General features: G+C 36.9%; 1 protein-coding gene across 2 annotated transcripts in view; it reads left to right on the forward strand.

Annotated features, from left to right (window-relative positions):
- LOC111142469 (spire type actin nucleation factor 1) overlaps positions 1-23017 on the forward strand; it is a 179976-nt gene that overhangs the window by 122054 nt on the left and 34905 nt on the right. For both annotated transcript variants that reach the window (XM_022495643.1, XM_022495644.1), the window contains exons 6-8: positions 282-446; positions 14602-14688; positions 15346-15475. In XM_022495643.1, coding sequence (XP_022351351.1) covers positions 282-446; positions 14602-14688; positions 15346-15475 — 382 coding nt within the window. The remainder of the gene's footprint in view (positions 1-281; positions 447-14601; positions 14689-15345; positions 15476-23017) is intronic.

Below are 23017 nucleotides of genomic sequence, written 5' to 3' on the forward strand. Positions count from 1 at the left end.
AATCATGTAACTGAGGCTATTAATGCAGCCTTCCCCAGTGGATGAGTTAGGGTTTACACTCAGGTGACTCAGCACTTAGAGCTTGTGATTCTCAACTGGCTTTCTACCCACCTTTTAACATCCTTAAACCTAATTTTCAAAAGTGTTTTGTTTGGTTTACTCAATGTTTTGCAAACCAAGCTCTTCATTTTTTCTTTCATTTTTTTTCTCTGTGACTGTAGCTATTTAGAGGAAACTAGCAAATTTATTCATGGACATTTCTCCATCCTTGATTCTTTTAGGCTCGATTCTGGGTTCAGGTGATGAGGGATTTGCGGAATGGAGTAAAACTTAAGAAGGTCCAAGAGCGACAGTACAACCCTTTGCCCATTGAATATCAGCTCACCCCTTATGAGATGCTAATGGACGATATTCGATCCAAAAGATACACTTTGCGAAAAGTAATGGTAAGTAACAACAACAACAACAAAAACTATTAATAGACTGAAATGGTTTTTCTTCAGTAATTTTATTGGTTGAACATGTTCTTCTCAGTGTTACATTTTAAAAATCCTTTCTTCCCTTGGAAGTAATACATTGTCATTACAGAAAATTTGAAAAATACAGTAAGCTCAAAGAAGGAAAGTGACAAATGGGTAATTTCACAACCCAGAGAGATATTTTGTTAACAAGCTGGTATATAACCTTCAGTCTTTTTTTTTTTTTTTAGATTGATTGATTGATTTTAGGGAAAGAGAGGGCAGGCAAGCAGAGGGAGGGCCAGAGGGAGAGAGACTCTAGCAAAGCACAGAGCCCGACATGGGCTCAATCTCATGACCCCATAATCATGATCTGAGCTACTACTCAGGCACCCCCAGTCTTTTTTCTATACATTTTATTCAGACAAAATGGATTAATATTGAACACTTTGTTTTGTAACCAGTTATTTTCACTTAACATATGAATATTTTTCCATGTCATTATATGTTCAAAATCTTCATTTCTAAATAACTACCTCTTTTATAGCTTTGTGGCTATACCAGAGTTTATTAAACCAATCAACTTGTATCAAATTGTAAGCAGTTTATTTTGTGAGTCCTTGCATTTAAATCTTCTTGAATAGCAACTGTGAAATCTTTAAGTTAGGTTCTTAGAAGTGGAATCCTGACAGCACTATGTCTGAAATACACCTGGAATGTGACTGCTTCTTATCACCACCACTTCAGATCCTCTCCATTCCAAGCCACCATCTCTCGCTCACACTAATACACACTTTAAGTGGCTTTTCTGCTTTCACTTTTGCCCCTTTTACTCAGTTTTCCCCCAAAATAGCCAAAGTAAACCTCTTAAGGTAAAAAATGTGATGATGTCATTGCTCTGCTCAGAACCTTCCAGTGTTCTCCATCACACTGGGAACCAACTCCACATCCCTACCTTGGCCTACAAAACACCACAGAGTCTGATACAGGTTACATTTGAGAACTCACCTCCTACCACCCTTCCTGGTTGATTTCCCCTCCTTAGCCATGCTGGTCTCTGTTGCTGCCACATGCTCCTACAACTGAGCCTTTGCTGCCCCTTTTCCTGGAACTCTCTTTTCCCACACATCTACTAACTTGCCTTATCACTTTCCAGGTCTCTGCTAGCATGCCCCCTTATAAAGTCTTCTCCACCTCTCTACCCACATGTTTCAAGTAGTTCACATTGCCATGTATTTTCAGATTCGCTATCTCTCTTACCATTATAGGGACTTAGTTCTTTCATTCTTACATCCCCTGTGACGAGACCATGTGCCTGACACACAGCCAGATGCTGAATACTATGCCCAACAAATAGTTGTGGAATGAATTAATGAATTATAGCCACATTTTTTGAGAAAATTTGATTAGTTATTTTATGTGGAAGATTCTTACAAAACACATCACTAGTTTTAAAATAGATTTAAGTAGGGGTGCCTGGCAGGCTCAGTCTGAAGAGCATGTGACTCTTGATCTTGGGGTCAGGGTTTTGAGTCCCAGTTGGTTATAGAGATTACTTAAATAAATAAACTTAAAAAATAAAATAGATTTAAGTAGCTCTTTGAGCTCTTTGTTAATTTTAATAAGTTGCACTATTGAAGCTAAGCATTGCAGGTAAGTATTTTGTTGATTTACTTCTCAGTAAATCTGATTTCCTTTTGCAAATGAAGAAACTGAAGTTTAGAGGTGCTACATAACTTCCCAAGTTCAGACAACTAGTTATAAGGCAAAGCCTGTTTTCATTTTCATTCTGTCTGACCTTTGAATCTGTGCTGTGTGCTACACGCATGTGGCCAAATTGCCCTTTAGTTATGTTGTGATGATTACTATTTACAACATAATCATTTGTTCTATTTCTTCCTATTCTTGACCAAAGTGGGTATCTTTTGGGATTGGCAAATTTGAGAGAAAATTCTCCTTCATTTTTAAAATCTATATTTCTTTGATTACAAGTGCATTTAAGCATTTTAAAGCATACACCATTTTTTTGGTATTTTTTTTTCCCAAGTGCCAGTCATCTTTTATTGGATGTTAATTCTGAATCAGGATTTGAAAGGATTCAGGGGTGCCAGGCAAAGGTCATGGTCAGGACTGCCACATGTGCCTCCACACTGGGCCCTCTTCAGTGGTACTTGCATAGCCTGAGTTCCTTGTAACAAGGAAAGTCGAAAGTCCTTGAAAAGCACATAACCTGTCAGCACCATAGAAATCCTAGGGAAGGCCCCTTTCTTCACATTGACATACTTGTAATACCAGTAGTAACCTTTCTGAGATGATCCAGCAGTACCCTTAGAGGTGAAATCCCGCATCAGTATCCACCTGGGCAGCTCTCCTAGTTTCACATCCATGAGCTTCTTCTCCTTCACTGTACAACTGATGCCCTCTTGGAGTCCTAGGTGTCTGCTCCCTTTTTTTGTATTTTTAATTTTATTTTAATTTAGCAAAATTTTTTAAAGATTTTATTTGTCCGAGAGAGAGAGCGCACAAGCAGTGGGGAGGGGCAGAGGGAGAGGGAGAAGCAGACTTCCCACTGAGCAGAGAGCCTCATTCAGGCCTGGATCCCAGGACCCTGAGATCATGACCTGAGCCAAAGGCAGATCTTAAACGATTGAGCCACCTGGATGCCCCTAATTTAACAAATATTTATTGAGCACTTCTTGTGTGCCAGGCACTATTCTAGACCCTGGAAAAAGGACCCGCAGTCCTTATTCTCAGGAAGTTCACAGTATGGCAGTAGCCACTGGTAATTAGGCAAGCATTAACAACAGCATAATAAGTTAAGTGTAAGCGGCTGTATGCCAGAAAACAATGTGCAAAGTCCAGGAAGTAATGGAATCTGACACAGGAAAGCAACTGAAGTTCTCCATAATTAAAGACCTTTTCACTCTGTAATTCCTGTGAAGAATGAATGTCAATGATTTCTTTTTTAAATAACTTCACAGTATTTCCTAGTGCACTGTGAATTATTTACCCGAGACTCTGTTAATAGACATTTAGATTGTGTCCAGTTTTCATTGTTTTAATTAGTTTTCTGATCCTCATACAGACATCTCATCTAATTATCTCCTTGGTTTCAATTTCTGTTGGTGAGATGAATACATCAAGAATTATGCACATTTTAAATTTTAATACATGTTGCCAAACTCTTCTCCAGAAGAACTGTACCAATTTATACTTTGTTTGTTTGGTTGGTTGTTTTTTTTCCAATTTATACTTTTACTAACAATGCAAGATAATTTCTGTTGCCAATACTTGGCAATGCTGTCTTTTTAAAAAAATGTCTACCCATCTGAACTTAATCTTGAGTGGGGACACTTAACAGTAATCACAGGTGATTTTCTTCCTTATCCTGAAGAAATTATTCAGAAATTCATACTATTGATTAAAATAAGTAAATGTTGGGATGCCTGGGTGGCTCAGTGGGTTCAGCCTCTGCCTTTAGCTCAGGTCATGATCCCAGGTTCCTGGGATCAAGCCCCGCATCGGGCTCTCTGCTCAGCAGGGATCCTGCTCCCCACCCCAGCCTGCCTCTCTGCCTACTTGTGATCTCTCCCTCTCTCTGTCAAATAAATAAAATCTTTTAATAAAAAATTAAAATAAAATAAGTAAATGTTGCTTCTGCTTAATAGATTAACATTTCTAACTAAAGTCTTCTACCTGTCACCACATATAGCTAAATCATTTTATTTTTCATCAGAAAAAATAATTGTGCTAAAAAGTAGTTAAACTTATCTGATACTAAGAATTAATGGGATAGGGGCTTCTGAGTAGCTCAGTCTGTTGGGTATCTGCCTTCAGCTAAGGTCATGATCCCAAGGTCCTAGAATTGAGCCCCACCTTGGGCTCCTTGCTCAGTGGGGAGTCGGCTTTTCCCTCTCCCTCTACCCCTCCCCCCATTCATTCTCTCTCTTTCTCTCCCTCTCTCTCTCTCTCAAATATGTAAATCTTTTTTAAAAAGAATTATATGGGATGGATTCCTCTTATAGATGCTGATTTAACAGGTCTCAGCTGTTATATATTAGGTGAGGCTTAAGATCATGCATTTGGAAAATAATTTTGATTATACATAGACACAATGGCAAAGAACTGTGCATCCAAGTTGGAAAGTATTTATCAACATAAATAGTTATTCTTCTGTGCTAAATGAAAGGTTTTTAGAGAGTCTGGCTTTTTATTCTTTCTTTCATTCTCATTCATTTTAAGGTAAAATTCGCATTAAATTACCTATTTTAAAGTGTATTTATAGTTCAGTGGCAACAGTGTTGTGCAACCTCTGTCTCTGTGTAATTCCAAAATAATTTCATCACCCCCAAAAGAAATCCTGTAGCCATGAAGCAATCACTCCTAATCTTCCATCCCCTGAGTCCCTGGCAACTACTATTCTACTTTCTGTCTCAATGGCTCTACCTATTCTGGATATTTTATATAAATGGAATCATATAGTATGTAACCTTTTGTGTCTGGCTTCTTTCATTTAGTACGTTTTCTAGGTTCATCCATATTGTAGCATGTAGGAGTACTGTTCTTATAGTGGAATAACATTCTATTATGTGCAGATACCATATCTGTTTATCCATTCATCACATGATGAATATTTGGGTTCTTTCCACCTTTTCACAATTGTGAATAGTGCTGCTGTGAACAATCATGTATGTGTTTTTGTTTGAATACTTGTTTTCAGTTATTTGGGGTAGATAACCTAAGAGTGGAATGATTCGATCATGTAACAATTTTAAGTTTAACTTATTGTGGAACCAACAAACTGCTTTCCACACCACTTGCACCATTTTATGTTCCCACCTGCAGTGTATGAGTTTCAGTTTCTCCGTATTCTTGCCAACAGTTGTTATTGTCCATTTTTGTTTTTAATTGTACCTACTGTAGTGAGTATGAGGTGAAATCTCATTGTGGTTTTGATTTGCATTTCCTTAATGACTAATGATGTTATATGTGTTTTTATGTGCTTGTGGGCCATTTGTCTATCTTTGTGGAGAAAAGTCAGTTCAGATCCTGAACGCATTTTTTTTTTAAGATTTTATTTATTTATTTGAAAGACAGAGATCACAAGTAGGCAGAGAGAGAGGAAGGGAAGCAGGCTCCCCGCTGAGCAGAGAGCCTGACGTGGGGCTCTATCCCAGGACCCTGGGATCATGACCCGAGCTGAAGGCAGAGGCTTTAACCCACTGAGCTACCCAGGCGCCCCCTGAGCCCATTTTTAAATTGTATTGTTTGTCTTTGTATTGTTGAGTTATAAAAATTCTTTGTATACTCTGGACATTAAACTCTTGACAGACATAAGATTTGCAAATATTTTCTACCATTCTGTAGGTTGTCTTTTAACTCTCTTAATAGTGTGCTTCGAAGCCTAAAGGTTTTAATTTTTGCGTAAGTCCAAATTTATCTGTTCTTTCTCTCCCGTTGCTTAGGCTTTTGAGGTTGTATCTAAAAATACATTACCAAATCTACCCCAAAGTTTTCTTTAAGACTTTTATACATTTAGCTCTTTGATCTATTTTAAGTTAATTTTTGTATATGGTGTGAGGTAAAGGTCAAACATAATTCTTTTGCATTTTGATACCTGTTTGTTCCAACATCATTTGTTGAAGAAACTATTCTTACCCCCATTTAATGGTCTTGGGACTATTGTGATAAATCTGTTGAATTCAGGAGTTTACTTCTCCCAAATTCTGTTTCATTGATCTATTATGATTATCCTACGGCCATCCCACCTTGTGGGGTTATTATAATATAATACATATATTATAGCTAATTATTGTAGCTTTATGATAAGCTTTGAAATGTAAAAGTGAGTCTGCCGACTTTGTTATTCTTTTTCAAGATTATTTTGGTAATTTAGGGTTCTTGAGATTCCATGTCAGTTTTAGAGTAGATTTTTCAACTTCTGCAAAAAATACCATTAAGAATTTGATAGAAATTGTATTGGATCTCTAGATCAATTTAGGTTATGTGTCATCTTAATGATATTGTCTTCTAATCTATAAACATAGAATGTATTTCCATTCATTTATGTCTTCTTTTATTTCTTTCAGCAGTGTTTTATGGTTTTAAGTTTATAAGTCTCATACTTCATTGGTTAAATTTATTCTTAAGTATTTTATTCTTTTTTGATGTTACTAGGAATAGGTTTGTTCTCTTCATTTTTTCAGGATCATTCATTTCTAATGTATATATATTATACATACATATACATATTATATGTACACATATATACATATACAACTGATTAGTGTATGTTGCTCCTATAACCTGCAACTTTGGTGAGTTTATTAGCACTAATAGTTTTCCTGTTGGATTCTTTAGGATTTTTTTATATATATATGATCATGTCATCTATGAAGAAAGATACTTTCACTTCTTCCTTTCCAATCTAGGTGCCTTTTTTCCCCCCTATCTAGGTGCCTTTTAATTATCCTGCCTAGAAATATCAGTGTTGAGTGGAAAAAGCAGGCATCCATGTCTTCTTTTTGCTGTTAGGGAGAAAGTGTTCAGTTTTTCATCAATGAGTATAATATTAGCTATGGATTTTCACAAATTACTTATGCTGAGGAGGTTTCTTTCTATTCCAACTTTCTTGAGTGTTTTTATCATAGGGAGGGTGTGAGAATTTTGTCAAATCCTTTTACTGCCATCAATTAATACAGTCGTGTGTGTTCATTCCATTAATGTGCTATATTACCATTAAGATGGTGTATATTTCCATCCTTGCATTTATGGGATAAATCCAACTTGGTCATGATGTACAATCCTTTTAATATAATGCTAAAGTCAGCTTACTATGAGTTAGGAGTTTTGCATCTGTATTCAAAATGGATTTAATCCATGGTATTATAATATACCTGTCTGGCTTGATATGAGGGTAATGTTGGCCTCATAGAATAAATTAGAAAGTATTACCTCCTTTTCTAATTTTTGGAATAATTTGGGAAGGATTGTGGTTAATTCTTTTTTGGGTGGGAGACAGGAAGGGACAATCAGACTCCATGCTGAGCATGGAGACCAACACAGGGCCTGATCCCATGATCGATCCTGAGGATCATGACCTGAGCCAAAACAAAAAGTTGGATGCATTCCACCACTCCTCTCCCACCCATGTGCATGCTCTCTTTCTCTCTCTCAAATAAATAAATAAAGCTTTTTTTAATGTTTTCAATTTCCAAAACATTGCTAAAGGGGAGGCTGTAGTGGGTGGCAACAAAAATAATTTGTAGCATGATTTAATATTTTAAACTATATGTTTTTATGTTATTATCATGGATACTAAAAATAATTTTTATCCTTAAGGATTTGGGACAAAAGTTGAATAGCAAAAATGTGACTTAACTGTAAATATAAGGAATGATTTTTGATCCTTTTGACCAGCTCTCTCAAGTCTAATGAAATAAGTTTCTTAGTTGTGAGTATTTTATGAGAATTTGAGAATGTTGCATGTGATTCTCTTTGACATCTCCCTAGTATATTATGAATGTATTCTGGTTTTTCCAGGCTTCAGCCTGGGATATAACAGCAAACTCAGACGTTTTTATGTACAGAGCAGGTAAATATAAATGAGTGACTTGGGCCAGGTTCAAAGCTAGCAAAGCTTATCTGTGGTGATCAAAGTCAGAATAGTGTTTATCACAGGTGGGGGTGTGGTAGCAACATGGAGAGGGCACCAGAGAGCTTCTATATTTTGAACTAGATGGTGGTTCAGTAGGTTATGTTCATTTTCATATAAGTAAGATTTCTGCACTTTACCATATATACATTATACTTTAGTAAGCAAATTTACCCCCAAAATTTACATCTGCTCTCTAAAAGAAGTAGACTTCAATACTACAATATTTTCCTTTCTGTGTATCACACTTATTGTTTGAGTTCCACAGTTATGCACACATTATCAGGCTGCTCTTTTTTACATGTGCACAGAGGAAGATTCAGATTTTAACCATGTAGTTTCATCTTTGGATGGTGGTTTCTTTTGACAAAAGGCTAAATAGTTTTTGGATTATGGCGGCGATGAGTAGCAGCATTTCATGATACTTACAGATAGATGCCATCTTATGAAAAAAGTAACTTGAGGATTCAGTGCTTCTGTGCTTAATGGCAAGAATCCTTTCAGTTACTTGAAATGTTAAAATATAAGGAAGAATAGCAGGAGTCTGGCATTTTAGGCAGAAATGGCTCCCCTGCCATCCCATTTGGTGCCATTTGGTGCCTGCTCCAGGTCTTAGAAGTTCTGCCCAGCTGACTAGGATAGAACGTGGCTTTATTTGAAAACAGTAAGTCCACACCCAGAGCCATTGTCAAAAACAGTAGAGCTTGAGGACTGTTGGGAGAACTAAGGAGGCTAGACTGTGGCCTCAGTAGTGGCTGAGACCATTCAGAAATTGAAGAAAAAGAAAGTAACCTAGGAAATAAGACAGCCAAAGTTAGGTAAGATCCCACTTATTCCTGGGCATCTCAAAGGTTGTGCTCGTGCTGGGCCCACTTGGGAGAGACTGAAGAGGTGAGCTGTTTGTCCCTGGCCAAAGAGAGAGGTCTTGCGAGTGCAGAAAGTAAAATTTGGGCAGATGTTTAACTCCCATGACAGAAGAAGGGAGCCTTACTGGCATCACTGTGTTTATGTACTACTTCTGACCTATCATTGGCTAATCGCTAAGTACTTTGTTGACCCAGCAGCAACTCCTAGGAAGCCCAGCTTAAAAATAAAAACAAGAATTTTAAAAAGAAAAAAAAAGATACTGAGCAGAGATATTAGAACCTACATGTGGCAGGGGAAGTAGACTTAACAGAATTAGTATAAACAAGTCACTAAGCAAATAAACAACAATATCGAGCCCCTGCAAGGAGAGATCACAATCCAGAGTTCTTACAATATATTCTTTTAAGAAGTAGTTTATAGCATAACATTATAGACACAAACAACAACAAAAACAGAAAAGTGTGGCCCATAATAGTAACTCTTAGTACAGGAAAAGTTATGGAATGTACATTCCAAGGACAGGGTGTAGGGGTAAGGAGCCTCCAGTTGCCCAGGTCCAGCCAGTAGTCACATCCTTTCAGTGACCTTCCAACTGTAAACCAATTGAACTTCAAAAAGGTAACACAGGAGAACACCTTTACGACCTTGAGGTAGGCAGAGATTTCTTTAAATAGGACAGGTATGTACATTGTGCTCCAGAAGAGTTATACAAGAATATACTAAGTAGCATTTTTGCAGTACCATAATGTAGAGGTAACCAGTGTCTACCAATGGTGAAATAAGTAAATTATGAACAAATAAATAGAATAAGAGCAAGGAAATTAATTTCTCCTACATGCCACAGTGTAATTGAATCTCTGAGACATAATGGTGAGCAATAAAAGTCAAACCCAAAAAAACCCTACATAGGATTCCATTAGTATATTTTTTTTAATTCAAAAAAACCATTCCTTTTATAAGTGTGTAGGAATGCCTTTTCTGTATTCTTCACTAATGCTGTCTTACACTCTTGAACTTTTATCTACCAGTTTTACAGGTCTGATCTCATTTAATTTCCATTTCTTTATGAGTAAGATCAAACATCTTTTTAAATGTGTTTTAGACAATGTATATGATGCTTAAGAGCAGTGACTCTGGAAATAGGGTAACATGTTTGAATCTCAGTTCTGCCATCAACTCAATAGCATTTGGGGCATTTTACATGTACATATATATGTGTAGTATACATGTAATACATGTACTTGTTTTAAAAAGTGAGACAGCCTGTTTTTTTTTAATGCCCTTTATGGGGTTTTTTTGGACATTTTTTAAATTTAATTTTTTATTTTTTATTAACATATAATGTATTATTAGCCCCAGGGGTACAGGTCTGTGAATTGTCAGGCTTACACATGTCACAGCACTCACCACAGCACATACCCTCCCCAATGTCCATAATCCAACCACCCTCTCCCTAACCCCCTCCCCCCAGCAACCCTCAGTTTGTTTTGTGAGATTAAGAGTCTCTTATGGTTGAGACAACCTGTTTTCTATAAAATTTTAAGAAAAGAGTGAAAAGGATTTTTACTGAGTTTTCTAAGAAGCTCAGAGCATAGAGAAACACTGCTGACTAGTCTGATTATAAAATAAAGCCCAAATGAGGTGGAGACTGGATATAGAGTATGTTTTCCACTTTAGTACTGTAACTACTGAAACGTGGGAAGAGGATAGGCTAAAATATTAGACATAGACTAGGTCTTCATCTCAAGGAAATTAAAGCAGGGTCTCAAAGAGATATCTGCACTCCAATGTGGGTCACGGCATTATTCACAACAGCCAAGTTATGGAAACAGGTTAAATGTCAACAGATGAATGGATAAAGAAAATGTGTATGCATCTACAGTGGAATAGTATTCAGTCTTAAAACGGAAGAAGATCCTGCCATTTAACAACATGGATGAACCTGGAGGACATCATGCTAGGTGAAATAAGCTGGGCACACAAAGATAAATACTGTGTGACCTCGCTTGTATGGTGAACTTTAGGAAGGCAAACTCATGGAAGCTAAGAGTACGACAGTAGGTTTCCAGGGGCTCAGGGATGGGGGAACTGGAGAGATATTGGTTAAATGTTGGTCAAAGGTCACATGTTTCAGTTATAAGATGAATAAGTTCTAGGGACACAGCATGGTGATTGTAGTTAATAACACTATATTGTGTACTTGAAATATGCTAAGAGCATATATCTTAAGTGTCCCCACCAAAAAAAAAAAAAAAAAAAAGAACAGTAACTGTGTGAGGTGTTGGATGTGTTAATTAGCTTGGTTGAGGCAAGCATTTCACAATGCATATACACATATCAAATAATCATGCCATACACTTTAAATATGCATAATTTTTCTTTGTCAATTCAACCTCAGTAAGGCTGAGGGAAAAAGGAAATCTGATTGGGGCCCAATATTAATCCGTAAACTTTAGATCGGCTTTGTACAGTTTTAGTTGTGATCTTATGTCATCATTAGTGGTTCTGCTTTACTTAAGACAAAAATAGAAGAAAAAAGTTTTTTCAAGGCTCAAGTTATTTAAGGTTTTTATTTGTTGAAGGTTCTGTGAGCTTCGGAATGACAGGTGATTATAAACACAATTTATAAATGTGTTCTTTGTAATAATTACCAGCGATGCATCTGCTTGCCATTTAATCTATTTAGATATAAATAATACAGTTTTTTAACTTAGAGCTTGTGGGTAGGAAATGAAGACAAATGGATAGATGTTTCTGCTTCGTGGTAGCCACTGTTGTTTTCCTTTCATGTCTTTCTCTGGTTAAATCCATGCAGTTCACTTAAGTAAGTATACTAAGCCCCTGTGCAAGGAGCTGGGCAGATGGAGGTTCCAGTGTGAGCAAGTTCATACGGGGAAGTTTGCAAGATTTCAATCTAAAAAGCTAAAATTCTTATTAATTCCTTTATTATATAAATGTACTTGATAAATGAGAGTGCAAATTCAACTACTCATTTGATCTTCAAAAACTGGGTGTTAAAAGAATATTTTTATTCTTATCAGTATAATGCTACTTTCTAATTTCTTTAAAAACAAATATTTTTATAAAGAGTAAACACAGAAACTTTTCAAAGATGGTCTATCTGTACCTGAAGTACTGTGCTGAGATGTTTTAATTTAATCCTCAGGTTTAAACTCCATAACCATACTATAGTTATCCTCTGTTTTGGGTACATTGTGCTGATGTTGGAAATTGGTGGCTTAGCCATACTGGATATTATTCAGGATATTAAGTTATAGACGTGTAAAACATTTCGGTTGGCTTTTTTCAAAATGTCTGAGTGAAATACTTTAATCCCATCAGATAGCTTCAAATAACTCACCTTTTAAAAATGAAGATGTAGAAACGACATCTTTTATTTAGAAGTTAAGGCATTGTGGCTCAGATATGGGATCGAGTTGTATAAATGTCTTATTTACTTGTGGCTCCACTATTTATGTTCACGCAGGAATCATTTATCATTGCAATTCAGAGAGCTTGTTTCAGTATGTGTTGTGTATTTATAGGAAAATAATTTCATTGAGTCAGCAGCACAATGGTATTAGCACAAAGTTACATTTTCCTCCTGGTGAGGACTTTCACTGACTCACATCCACACTGTTCTGCCATCTACCTCATGAGCACTGACGCACATTTTGTAATTGGGATCCAGGATAGTTTCTGGCCAGTGTGGAAACTGAACTTAACGTGCTTGTTTGGGGAACAGGATTTACAACCCTAGCCTTATTTAAACCAGTGCCCTAAACACTGCTATTGTGAGGGAAAGTAAACATTGAAGTAAAATCATGTGAAAAATGGCTAGAAAGATATATATTATCCTGTTCAAGAGTTGTTCCATACAATGATTTTGTAAAAAATCTTTTGTACTACCAAATCCATAGGTAGGGGGTTGTTGTCGTGTCACATTAGGCCTCCAGGTCGGCTGCTAGCAGACATGCCCTCCTTAAGCCAAGTACTAGCAGTTCAAGCAACTTTTCCTCCTAAATCTTTCCATGGGCCATCCTGGCTTCATTCAGGGGTAGGAGGTGTGGCCCAGGGAAGAAGAGAGTGGATGTAGGTCACAGCAGTGTTGGCGCACACACTGAACTCAGATAGAGGGGGTCGCATTTGGGGAGCAGACTGTGCTTGGGAGTGACAGTTCAGACCCTTTTTAAAAATATATATTTAATGTTATTTGTCAGCAGACACAAAATAGCAACATGGACAAAAAATCAAAACTCATAGAGCTGCAGTGAGGAATAACCAACTGATTAATGACTTGTGAGCAATTAAAGTAGTATTTAAGGTTGATGAGTACACAAAAAAACCACCCACACCCTGAAATCTTACAGTCTTACAAAAATACCTGAGGAGTGCCTGGGTGGCTCATTTGGTTAAGTGTCTGCCTTCGGCTGAGGTCATGATCTCAGGGTTCTAGGATCAAGCTCTGCGTGAGGCTCCTTGCTCAGTTAGGGGGTCTGCTTCTCTCTCTGCCCCCACCCACCATGCTCTTACTCTCTCTTTCTCTCAAATAAATAAATAAATCTTTAAGAAAAACTTGAAAAAGACTTTATTGAATTTTACAATAATTCTAAAATTTAAATGACATTTCCAATAATAAGTTGTGAAGCATAAACATTTCTAACTTATCAAAATAAAGTCAACTGTCAATGCAAGAGGAATAACCAAACTATCCTTTTCTTCTCTCCAACAAAATTAATATAAAGTTATTAGAATATTGTGGGGTAATCAAAGAGTAGGTCTCCCAAGTAGAGGGGGAAAGGAGATTTTTCAGGCAGTGCATTAATAAAAATAATATGCTAATTTCTGGATTTTAAGAAGTATTAGGTATTTGTCATTTTTAAAAATTTATTAACTTGTTAACATTTTTTCATCCATCTTTCATGAGGAGCATGACAGAAAATACCTAGCAGGTTCTATTTTTTTCACATTAAGACTGGGAAATAAATGGGACAAAATGGTCACAACTGTGCCTTCTGGGGTGGTAAAATGTGAGTTTAGATTGTCATTTTTGTGGATTTCTGAGGTTTTCTTAAATTGCTTGTAAAAATTTCTAACACATTGCTATAAAAAGAGAGTACGTTACAGCAGGAGTCAGAGACAGATGAGGGCTCTACCAAAACTCTTGAACTTACTAATTTTGTGAATGAGGCAGATACCCTCCTTGACATGAGCCTGAGTTTTATCTACAATATATGACTCGTGTCACCAGTCCTTCCTAGGTTTTGTACAAGGATGAAAGTAAGAAGTAAAAGGCTTTATAAGTTATAAAATAATAAGTGTAATATTATTTATTCCGTTCATATTCATAATTTTAGAAACTTTTTGTAGGAAAGGATGCATCTAATATACATTTCCCCCAAGTGGTAGAACTAATGATTCACTTTATGAACTTGTATTTTCTTCAGCTCTGCATGGTTGTTTTTGCTCTGAATCACTCAGCTATTTATTCTCCATTTTATTGATTCAGAACACATCTTTGGTAGAGCCAAAGTACACTTCCAGTAGGTAAGAGCTGTACCCAGAAACTTATAATGATAATCCTATAGTCATATGAATCTTGTACTTTTTGTCTCATTTCAGGTCAACGGTGATATTCCCCCTCGGTTAAAAAAAAGTGCTCATGAAATCATCCTGGACTTCATCAGATCAAGACCCCCTTTAAATCCGGTATGTGATCTGAGTGTTCCCCTTGGTTGGAGGTCTTGTAGCAATGTGCTCTCCTCTAGGATGTGGTCTCTTGAACTCAGCTCTCGAGGTAGTTTCTACACCAATCTTTTATTCTCAGAATGATGAAGTCTAACTGTAAGTTATATTCTTCAGTCACAGAAAAAATACTTGAAATTATTCAATACAAGGCTGTTTTAGGATGTTTTAACTCAAAACAACCTGACTTGTGGTGCAGTTTAGTAGCCACATGTCCCTGAGTAAATTAATCAGCCTCTCTGAGCTTTTATTTCTTCAACTATAGAAAGAAGATAATAATAGCAATCTAAGAGGGTTGTGATGATTTATTCAAAAATGTTACTTTTAAAAACAGTAATAGTAATAAGTATAGGTTACATTCCAGTTGATTGCCTATCCTGGTAGCCTGTTGTGAACATAATTATAACTTCAGCGAAACGGACTCCTTACAATTGGTTGAGCGCATATGACTAAGTTTCTTTGAGATCCAGTAATCTCCCTATTGCTTAGTCTTTTATCAAACAGTGTTGCAATCAATGAAATACAATTTCATAGTACTGTACTATAGGAATGGACTTCAGTAAGAATTATTTAAGGACAACTACTGAAGTCTATAGCCATGACTTTTTTTTCCCCTCTAAGGTCTCAGCCAGAAAACTGAAACCCACTCCACCACGGCCACGGAGCCTCCATGAAAGAATCTTAGAAGAAATCAAAGCAGAAAGAAAGCTGCGGCCCGTCTCACCAGAGGAGATTAGACGCAGCAGATTAGGTGAGTCTGATGCTTACTGCACTGCTGGTCTAGCCTCGGCCACTTGGAGCAGTGTCTCTATCCAGCTAGCCCAGGGAAAAGTAGTGGCATAATGGTGCAGTGTTTAAGAGCAGTGTTTGTTCCTCTCTCACACACACACTTACTCGAAGCTTATACTTGAAACTCAAGAGAGTTAGGAAATTCTTTTCCCATATGATATTAAACTACATGAGAGCATCATGGCCTAGTAGGAATTGCTCTGCCATTCTCTAGACTGTGGTTTTGGGAGAGCCCCTTTACCTCTCTGAGTGTTGATTTCTTGATTGGCAGAAGGGAGATAAAAATTCCTCTGTACTTTAATTATGGCTTCTGTGTAAGAATTAAATAGGATTGTGGTCAAAATACCTCATAAATTTTAATATGTATACAAAGCTATTATGTTTTAGAAATATGATATAATAGTTTTACTTCACGTTTCTGTTGTCTTAATGGTTTTAAAGATATAGTATTATGTGGAAAGCATCGATTGTTACCTGATAACCACCTAACTTATTCCCAAGCTTCCTTTATATTTATTTAATGTTTTTAATATGTACCATAAACACATATTGATTTTGATTTATAGAAAGAACATCTTATAAAATGTTTGTAAACATTTTTGTTTATACAATTCTCCACCGATTTGTAAGATTAAAGATGCCCAAAGAATTCAGAGAAACTTCCTTTAGGAAAATAGATGATAGTGACATCTGAACAGTAGAGGAACCACACTCTCCTTGTTTTCTCCACTGATCTCTTTCCTGCCCTTTTAGACTCTGCTTGGTCCTTCAGATTTCTATTCTGGGCTCACCTCTCTCTGAGCAACTATACCCTTTTCCATAGTTTTTGTTCTGGCTAATAAAGCTCTCATCTGTGTACCGATCTCGCTGAGCTCACACCCATTCATCCATCTGACTATGAGCTAGGGCCTACAGCAGGACAGGGAACCCATCTGTTTTCTCCCAGACCATCTTCTCCTGTTTCCCCATCTTAGTGTGCTCAAGGCAGAACCTCCGCATCATCTCTGACTCCTATCTAACAGCCATCCCTGTTGATGTTTCTGATTCTGGATCATGTTAGTTTTCCCCCTTTGTTAGCCCAACACTATCCTAAACCAGTCTGTCGTCTTCTCTTGTCTAGTTTATCACATCAGCTTTGACCACTGTCCCTGCTTCCAGCCTCGAGCTCTTCAGTAATGTCATGTTGGTATCCTTTTGTTAAACTCTCAGCCCTTCTTTTACCTTGAGACCTTCTTGCCAGCAGGGCCCACATCTGTCCTGTTCATTGTTTAGAAGTGATTCCATGGGTCCTGAAGTAATTTAATGTACCTTCCAGTTACAAATCTACTGAGTGAGTAACGGTTGTATCAGTTTATCCCTGTCTAATTTTTATGGCAGCAAGCGTTATCTTGAAAAAATAATGTTTAAAGCCTGCTAAGTGACAAATCCATATAAGCATTTGTATAATAGTGATCTAAAACATAGAAGCCATGTGTGGCAAGAGTTCTTCTCCTGAGAGTCCTCGAATGGGCCTGATGAGAATCTGTGAGTCCCCAGAAATATAAAAAATGTATGCTTATTTCACAAACTCTATGTATGTGCATTTTTCTGGAGAGAGGGTCCATAGCTTTCCTTGGTTTCCTAAAGAGTACAAAGCCTCAAAGAGTAAGAACACTGTGGAAAAATAAGGAAGCGATATTATGGGATGCTAGCTTAAGACTGGATTTTTTAAATTTGGTTACCTTGAGAGGAAACAATGGGGGTAAAAGAAAAGATTTCAACAAAACCATGAGGCAAAATAAATATATTACCATGAGAAAAATAAGCTTCCTGATTTACAGTACAGAGTGATTAGGCTGAAAGATTGTCTGCTTCAGTGAAAGTACCTACAGAATAGAGAAAGGAGTTTACCGCCATACCAACCTGAACACGCCAGATCTTGTCTGTTCTTGGACTCTAAGCAGAGTCGGGCCTGGTTAGCACTTGGATGGGAGAATAGAGAAAAGAACAAGCTAGGCATAATGTTCTTATACAATGTGGATGATAGTTAACTTATAGTTCCTTCACTTTTCCAATAGTTTTTGAACCTTTACTTTGTATTAAACAATCATGTCATCTCCTGGGGTGCAGAGATGAACAAGGCATAAGGCCCGCCCGCAAATGCTTGCAGAAGAATGACGCCAGAATGTCACGCATGTTCATGCTGCAAGACCATTAACAGCAGCCAATCAGAAGGCATTAGTGAGGCCATCTGAGGGATAGACTGGCAGTCCCTGTAAGTGTCAAGGGGATACCCTCATTGCTTGAAAGGGTCATTGCAAGCCTTTGTCACATACATATTCTTCTGTTCCATTTTAAACAAACTAGATGCTAAATAACAGGAAACCCGCTAGAGAATAATTAAGTATCAGAGATGCCTGGGTGCTCAGTCGGTTAAGTGACCAACTCTTGGTCCCGATCTCATGGCTTCTAGGATGGAACCCCATGTCGGGCTCGGAGCTCAGCATGGGAGTCTGCTTGGATATTCTGTCCCTCTGCCCCTTCCCTCATTTGCACGCTGGCATGCTCTGTCTCTCTCTCTCTGTCACGCTTAAATAAATTTTTTAAAAAATAATTAAATATCAAATTTATGATGCGAGCATATCTTATTATTTTATTTTATTTTTTATTTTAACCTTATAAATGGTGTTTCACAATAATCAGAATTAAGCTGTTACAGAAAATGATTGTTCATTCTGTGAGAGTCTTACTTCTACAATTCTGCATCCAAACTGATCTTGAATCTTACTGGAAAGTAAGGGATTTGGCTTGATTTCTGCAGATCTACATTGGTTCTTACTATACAGTTTCACTTTAGGGAGTTTGACTAGGATGAGGTTGGCAGAATGAACTTGAGGAGAAGTTTTCCTAAATATTTTTATAACGTTTCCCCTCCATGTAATTAATTGTGAGCAGAATCCCACTATAGAAATTGGGGAAATGTGTCAATGTTTAAAGAAGAAATGTTACCCATCCACTGTGAATCTACTTGTGCAGTATGAAACCGAGACAAGAACTGTATGCACAGTATTCTGTTCTTTTCACTTAACATTGTGTACGATGTGAACATCTTCCCATGTCATTAAATAGGGTATCCTGATATATGGCTGAATTGTGTTTTATTTCTCTATTGCTTGACAGACTTCACATTTTTTTCCCCGTCAAGTCTGAAAATGCTGTTCTTGTGTATCAGTCTCAGTTCATGTCCAATCATTTTCTTTTTCCTAACATCTCATACTGAATTGAGATTTGGGGTTTTAAATATAAATTGTACCTTTAAAAAACATCTTTTCCATAAACTTCTTAATTCCTGTTATGCTTGATTTCTCTCCTCTTTGTGGCACATAGAGCTTGGAAAAGATCCAAACCTCATCTTCCAAGAAATAAGAGCATCCCTTTCTTATGCAGTGGTCAGGCGTATTTCAAAAGACAGATTCATATATCAGAGAAGAACAGAATAAGAAGATATTAGAGAAGGGTGGCAAGTGCTTTGAGAATATTTATCTTTTATTTGCTGTGTATAATTAGGAAAATCTAGAGTCAATAGTATTTGAATTCAGAAATGCAGGACTTTTTTATGATTCACAGATATTTATTTGAAAACCTCACACTAATGCATGTATAAATACTATGATCAGATCAATCAGATTAGGGACAGAAGAAACTAGATATTTACTTCTGCAAGGGTTAATTGTAATATTCCTTCATAGAAGTCTTAATAATAATTAATTATAAATAATTATAATTAATAAATGTTTAGATTTTTCTTTAGAAAAACATTAAAAAGTAATTTTATAGCACTTTTGTAAAGTCAGCATTTTGAGGTAGAACACTTATTTCTCCTGTTCAGTGAATATTAGTTAAATTTTGAAACCCTTTTCTGTTTGAAATACATAATTTCTGCATCTAGAATATCTTGATCATTGAACTTCAAGTTTCTGCTATGAATTTTTTTTGTTAACATATAGTGTATTATTAGTTTCAGAGGTAGAGTTCAGCGATTCATCTGTCTTATATAATGCCCACTCTCATTATATCACATGCTCTCCTTAATGTTCATCACCTGGATACTCCATCCCTCCAAACCCCTCCCCTCCCGCAACCCTGTTTGTTTCCTATAATTAAGAGTCTCTTATGGTTGTCTCCCTCTCTGATTTCGTCTTGTTTTATTTTTTCCCTCCCTTCCCTTATGTTCCTCTGTTTTGTTTCTTAAATTCCACATATGAGTGAGATATGATAATTGTCTTTCTCTGATTGACTTATTTCGTTCAACATAATACTGTCTAGTTCTGTCCACATTGTTGCAAAGGCAAGATTCCTTTTTTTTTTTTATGGTGGAGTAGTATTCCATTGTGTGTGTTTGTGTGTGTGTGTGTGTGTGTGTGTGTGTGTGTGTGTGTGTATCTCACATCTTTATCCCCTCATCTGTCAGTGGACATCTGGCTCTTTCCATCATTTGGCTATTGTGGGCATTTCTGCTATAAACATTGGGGTGTAGGTTCCCCCTTCAGATCACTACATTTGTATCTTTGGGATAAATACCTAGTAGTCCAATTGCTGGGTCATAGGGTAGCTCTGTTTTCAACTTTTTGAGGAACCTCTATACTGTTTTCCAGAGTGGCTGCACCAGCTTGCTTTCCCACCAACAGTGTAGGAGGGTTCCCCTTTCTCCACATCCTTGCCAACCTCTGTCATTTCCTGACTTGTTAATTTTAGCCATTCTGACTGGTGTGAAGTGATATCTCATTGTGGTTTTGATTTGTATTTCCCAGATGCCGATGTTGAGCACTTTTTCATGTGTCTGTTGGCCATTTGATTTGTATGTCCTCTTTGGAGAAATGTCTGTCATGTCTTCTGCCCATTTCCTGATTGGATTTTTAAAAAAGATTTTATCTATTTGATAGAGAGAGATGAGCAGGGGGTAGGGGGAGAGGAAGAGGGAGAAGCAGACTCCTCTCTGAGCAGGGAGCCCAAGGCGGGACACTGAGATCATGACCCAAACCGAAGGCAGGCACTTAACCAACTGAGGCACCCAGGCACCCTGCCTGATTGGACTATTTGTTCTTTGGGTGTTGAGTTTGATAAGTTCTTTATAGGTTTTAGATATTAGCCCTTTATCTGATTACACATTGGCAAATATCTTCTCCCATTCCACTGGTTGTCTTTTGTTTTTGTCCACTATTTCCTTTGCTGTACAAAAGCTTTTTCTCTTGATGAAGGCCCAATAGTTCATTTTTGTCTTTGTTTCCCTTGTCTTTGGAGACGTGTCTAGCAAGAAGTTGCAGGCCAAGGTCACAGAGGTTGCTGCCTGTGTTCTTCTCAAGGATTTTGATGGATTCCTGTCTCACATTTAACTCTTTCATCCATTTTTAGTCTATTTTTGTGTGTGGTGTAAGAAAATGGCCCAGTTTCATTCTTCTGCATGTGGCTGTCCAGTTTTCCCAAAACCATTTGTTGAAGAGACCATCTCTTTTCCATTGGACATTCTTTCCTGCTTTGTTGAGGATGAGTTGACCATAGAGTTGAGTGTCCATTTCTGAGTTCTGTATTCTGTTCCACTGATTTATGTGTCTGCTTCTGTGCCAGTACCATGCTGTCTTAATGATCACAGCTTTATAATAAAGCTTGAACTTCAGGATTGTGCTGCCAACAGCTTTGTTTTCTTTTTCAACATTCCATTGGCTCTTCAGGGTCTTTTCTGGCTCCATACAAATTTTAGGATTATTTGTTCCAGTTCTGTGAAGAAAGTTGATAGGGATTGCACTGAATGTATAGATTGCTGTAGGCAGAATAGACATTTTAACAATATTTGTTCTTCCAATCCATGAGCATTTATTCCTAGGTATCTTATGGGTTTTGGTGCACTTGTAAATGGGATCCTTTATTTTTCTTTCTTCTCTCTCATTGTTAGTGTATAGGAATGCAACTGATGTCTGTGCATTGATTTTATATCCTGTGACTTTGCTGAATTCCTGTATGAGTTCTAGCAATTTTGGGGTGGAGTCTTTTGGGTTTTCCACATAGAGTATCATGTCATCTGTGATGAGTGAGAGTTTGACTTCTTTGCTGATTTGGATGCCTTTTACAGAAATGCAGAATTTTTTAAATAGGTAGGTTTTTTTAATTCAAGTAGAGTTAACCTACACTGTTATATTAGTTTCAGGTGTACATATAATGATTCAGCAGTTTTATACATTTCTCAGTGCTCATTAGGTTAAATGTTCTCTTTGTCCCCTTCACCTATTTTACCCATCCCCTCACCCACCTGCCCTCTGGTAACCACCAGGATCTTTTTTCTTTGTCTCTTTTTCCTTTGTTTGTTTAGTTTCTTAAATTCCAAATACGGTATTTGTCTTTCTCTAACCGACATATTTCACTTAACATCATATCCTTTAAATCCATCCATGTTGTTGCAAATGGTAAGATTTCATTCTTTTTTATGGCTGAACAATATTCCATTGTGTGGCTGTATATACACAAACACACACATCTTCTTTTCTTCTTCTTTATCCATTCCACATCTTCTTTATCCATTCATCAGTTGATGGACGCTTGGGCTACTTCCATCTTTTGGCAATTGTAAATAATGCTGCAGTAAACATAGAGGAGCATATATCTTTTCAAATTAATGTTTTCATTTTCTTTGGATAAATATCCAGTAGTAGAATTACTGGATCATATGGTAATTCTATTTTTAATTTTTTGAGGAACCTGCATACAGTTTTCTATAGTAGCTGCAACAGTTTACATTCCCACCACCAGTGCACAAGTGTTCTTTTTTCTCCACATCCTTGCCAACACTTGTTGTTTCTTATATTTTTATTTTAGCCATTCTGACAGGTGTGAAGTGATATCTCATTGTGGGTTTGATTTGCATTTCCCTGATAATGAGTGATGGTAAGCATCTTTTCATGTGTCTGTTGGCCATCTGGATGTCTTCTTTGGAGAAATGTCTATTCATAAACTCTGCCCATTTTTAATTGTATTATTTGGGGGTTTTGGTGTTGAGTTACTTAAGTTTTTTATATATTTTGGGTATTAACCCCTTATCTGTTATATCATTTGCAAATACCTTCTCCCATTCAGTAGGTTGCCTTTTAGTTTCATTGATGGTTTCCTTCACTGTGCAAAAGCTTTTTATTTTGGTGTAGTCCCATTAGCTTGTTTTTGCTTTTATGTCCCTTACCTGAGGAGACATATCTAGAAAAGTATTTCTACAAGAAATGTAGGGGTTTTTTTAAAGCAGTAAGTGGAGGATTATTCTCATCAGTATAAAATTCCTAACTACTTTTCTGTAGATAACTAAAACAGTAAGATGCTTATTTAAAGGTTACATCCTAATTTACTTACTAGAATGAAATACTTAAAATATTATTTCTTGGTCATCGAACAATGATTGTCAACAAATAATTGCTTTATTTGCCCCCTTTAAGACACACATCTCCTTTGTTGACATAAGTGCTTTTAAAAACAGCTACCTATGATT

This window comes from Enhydra lutris, unplaced genomic scaffold (genome assembly GCF_002288905.1).
Source record: "Enhydra lutris kenyoni isolate GAN:26980312 unplaced genomic scaffold, ASM228890v2 scaffoldscaffold8, whole genome shotgun sequence".
Classification (NCBI taxonomy): Eukaryota; Metazoa; Chordata; class Mammalia; order Carnivora; family Mustelidae; genus Enhydra; species Enhydra lutris.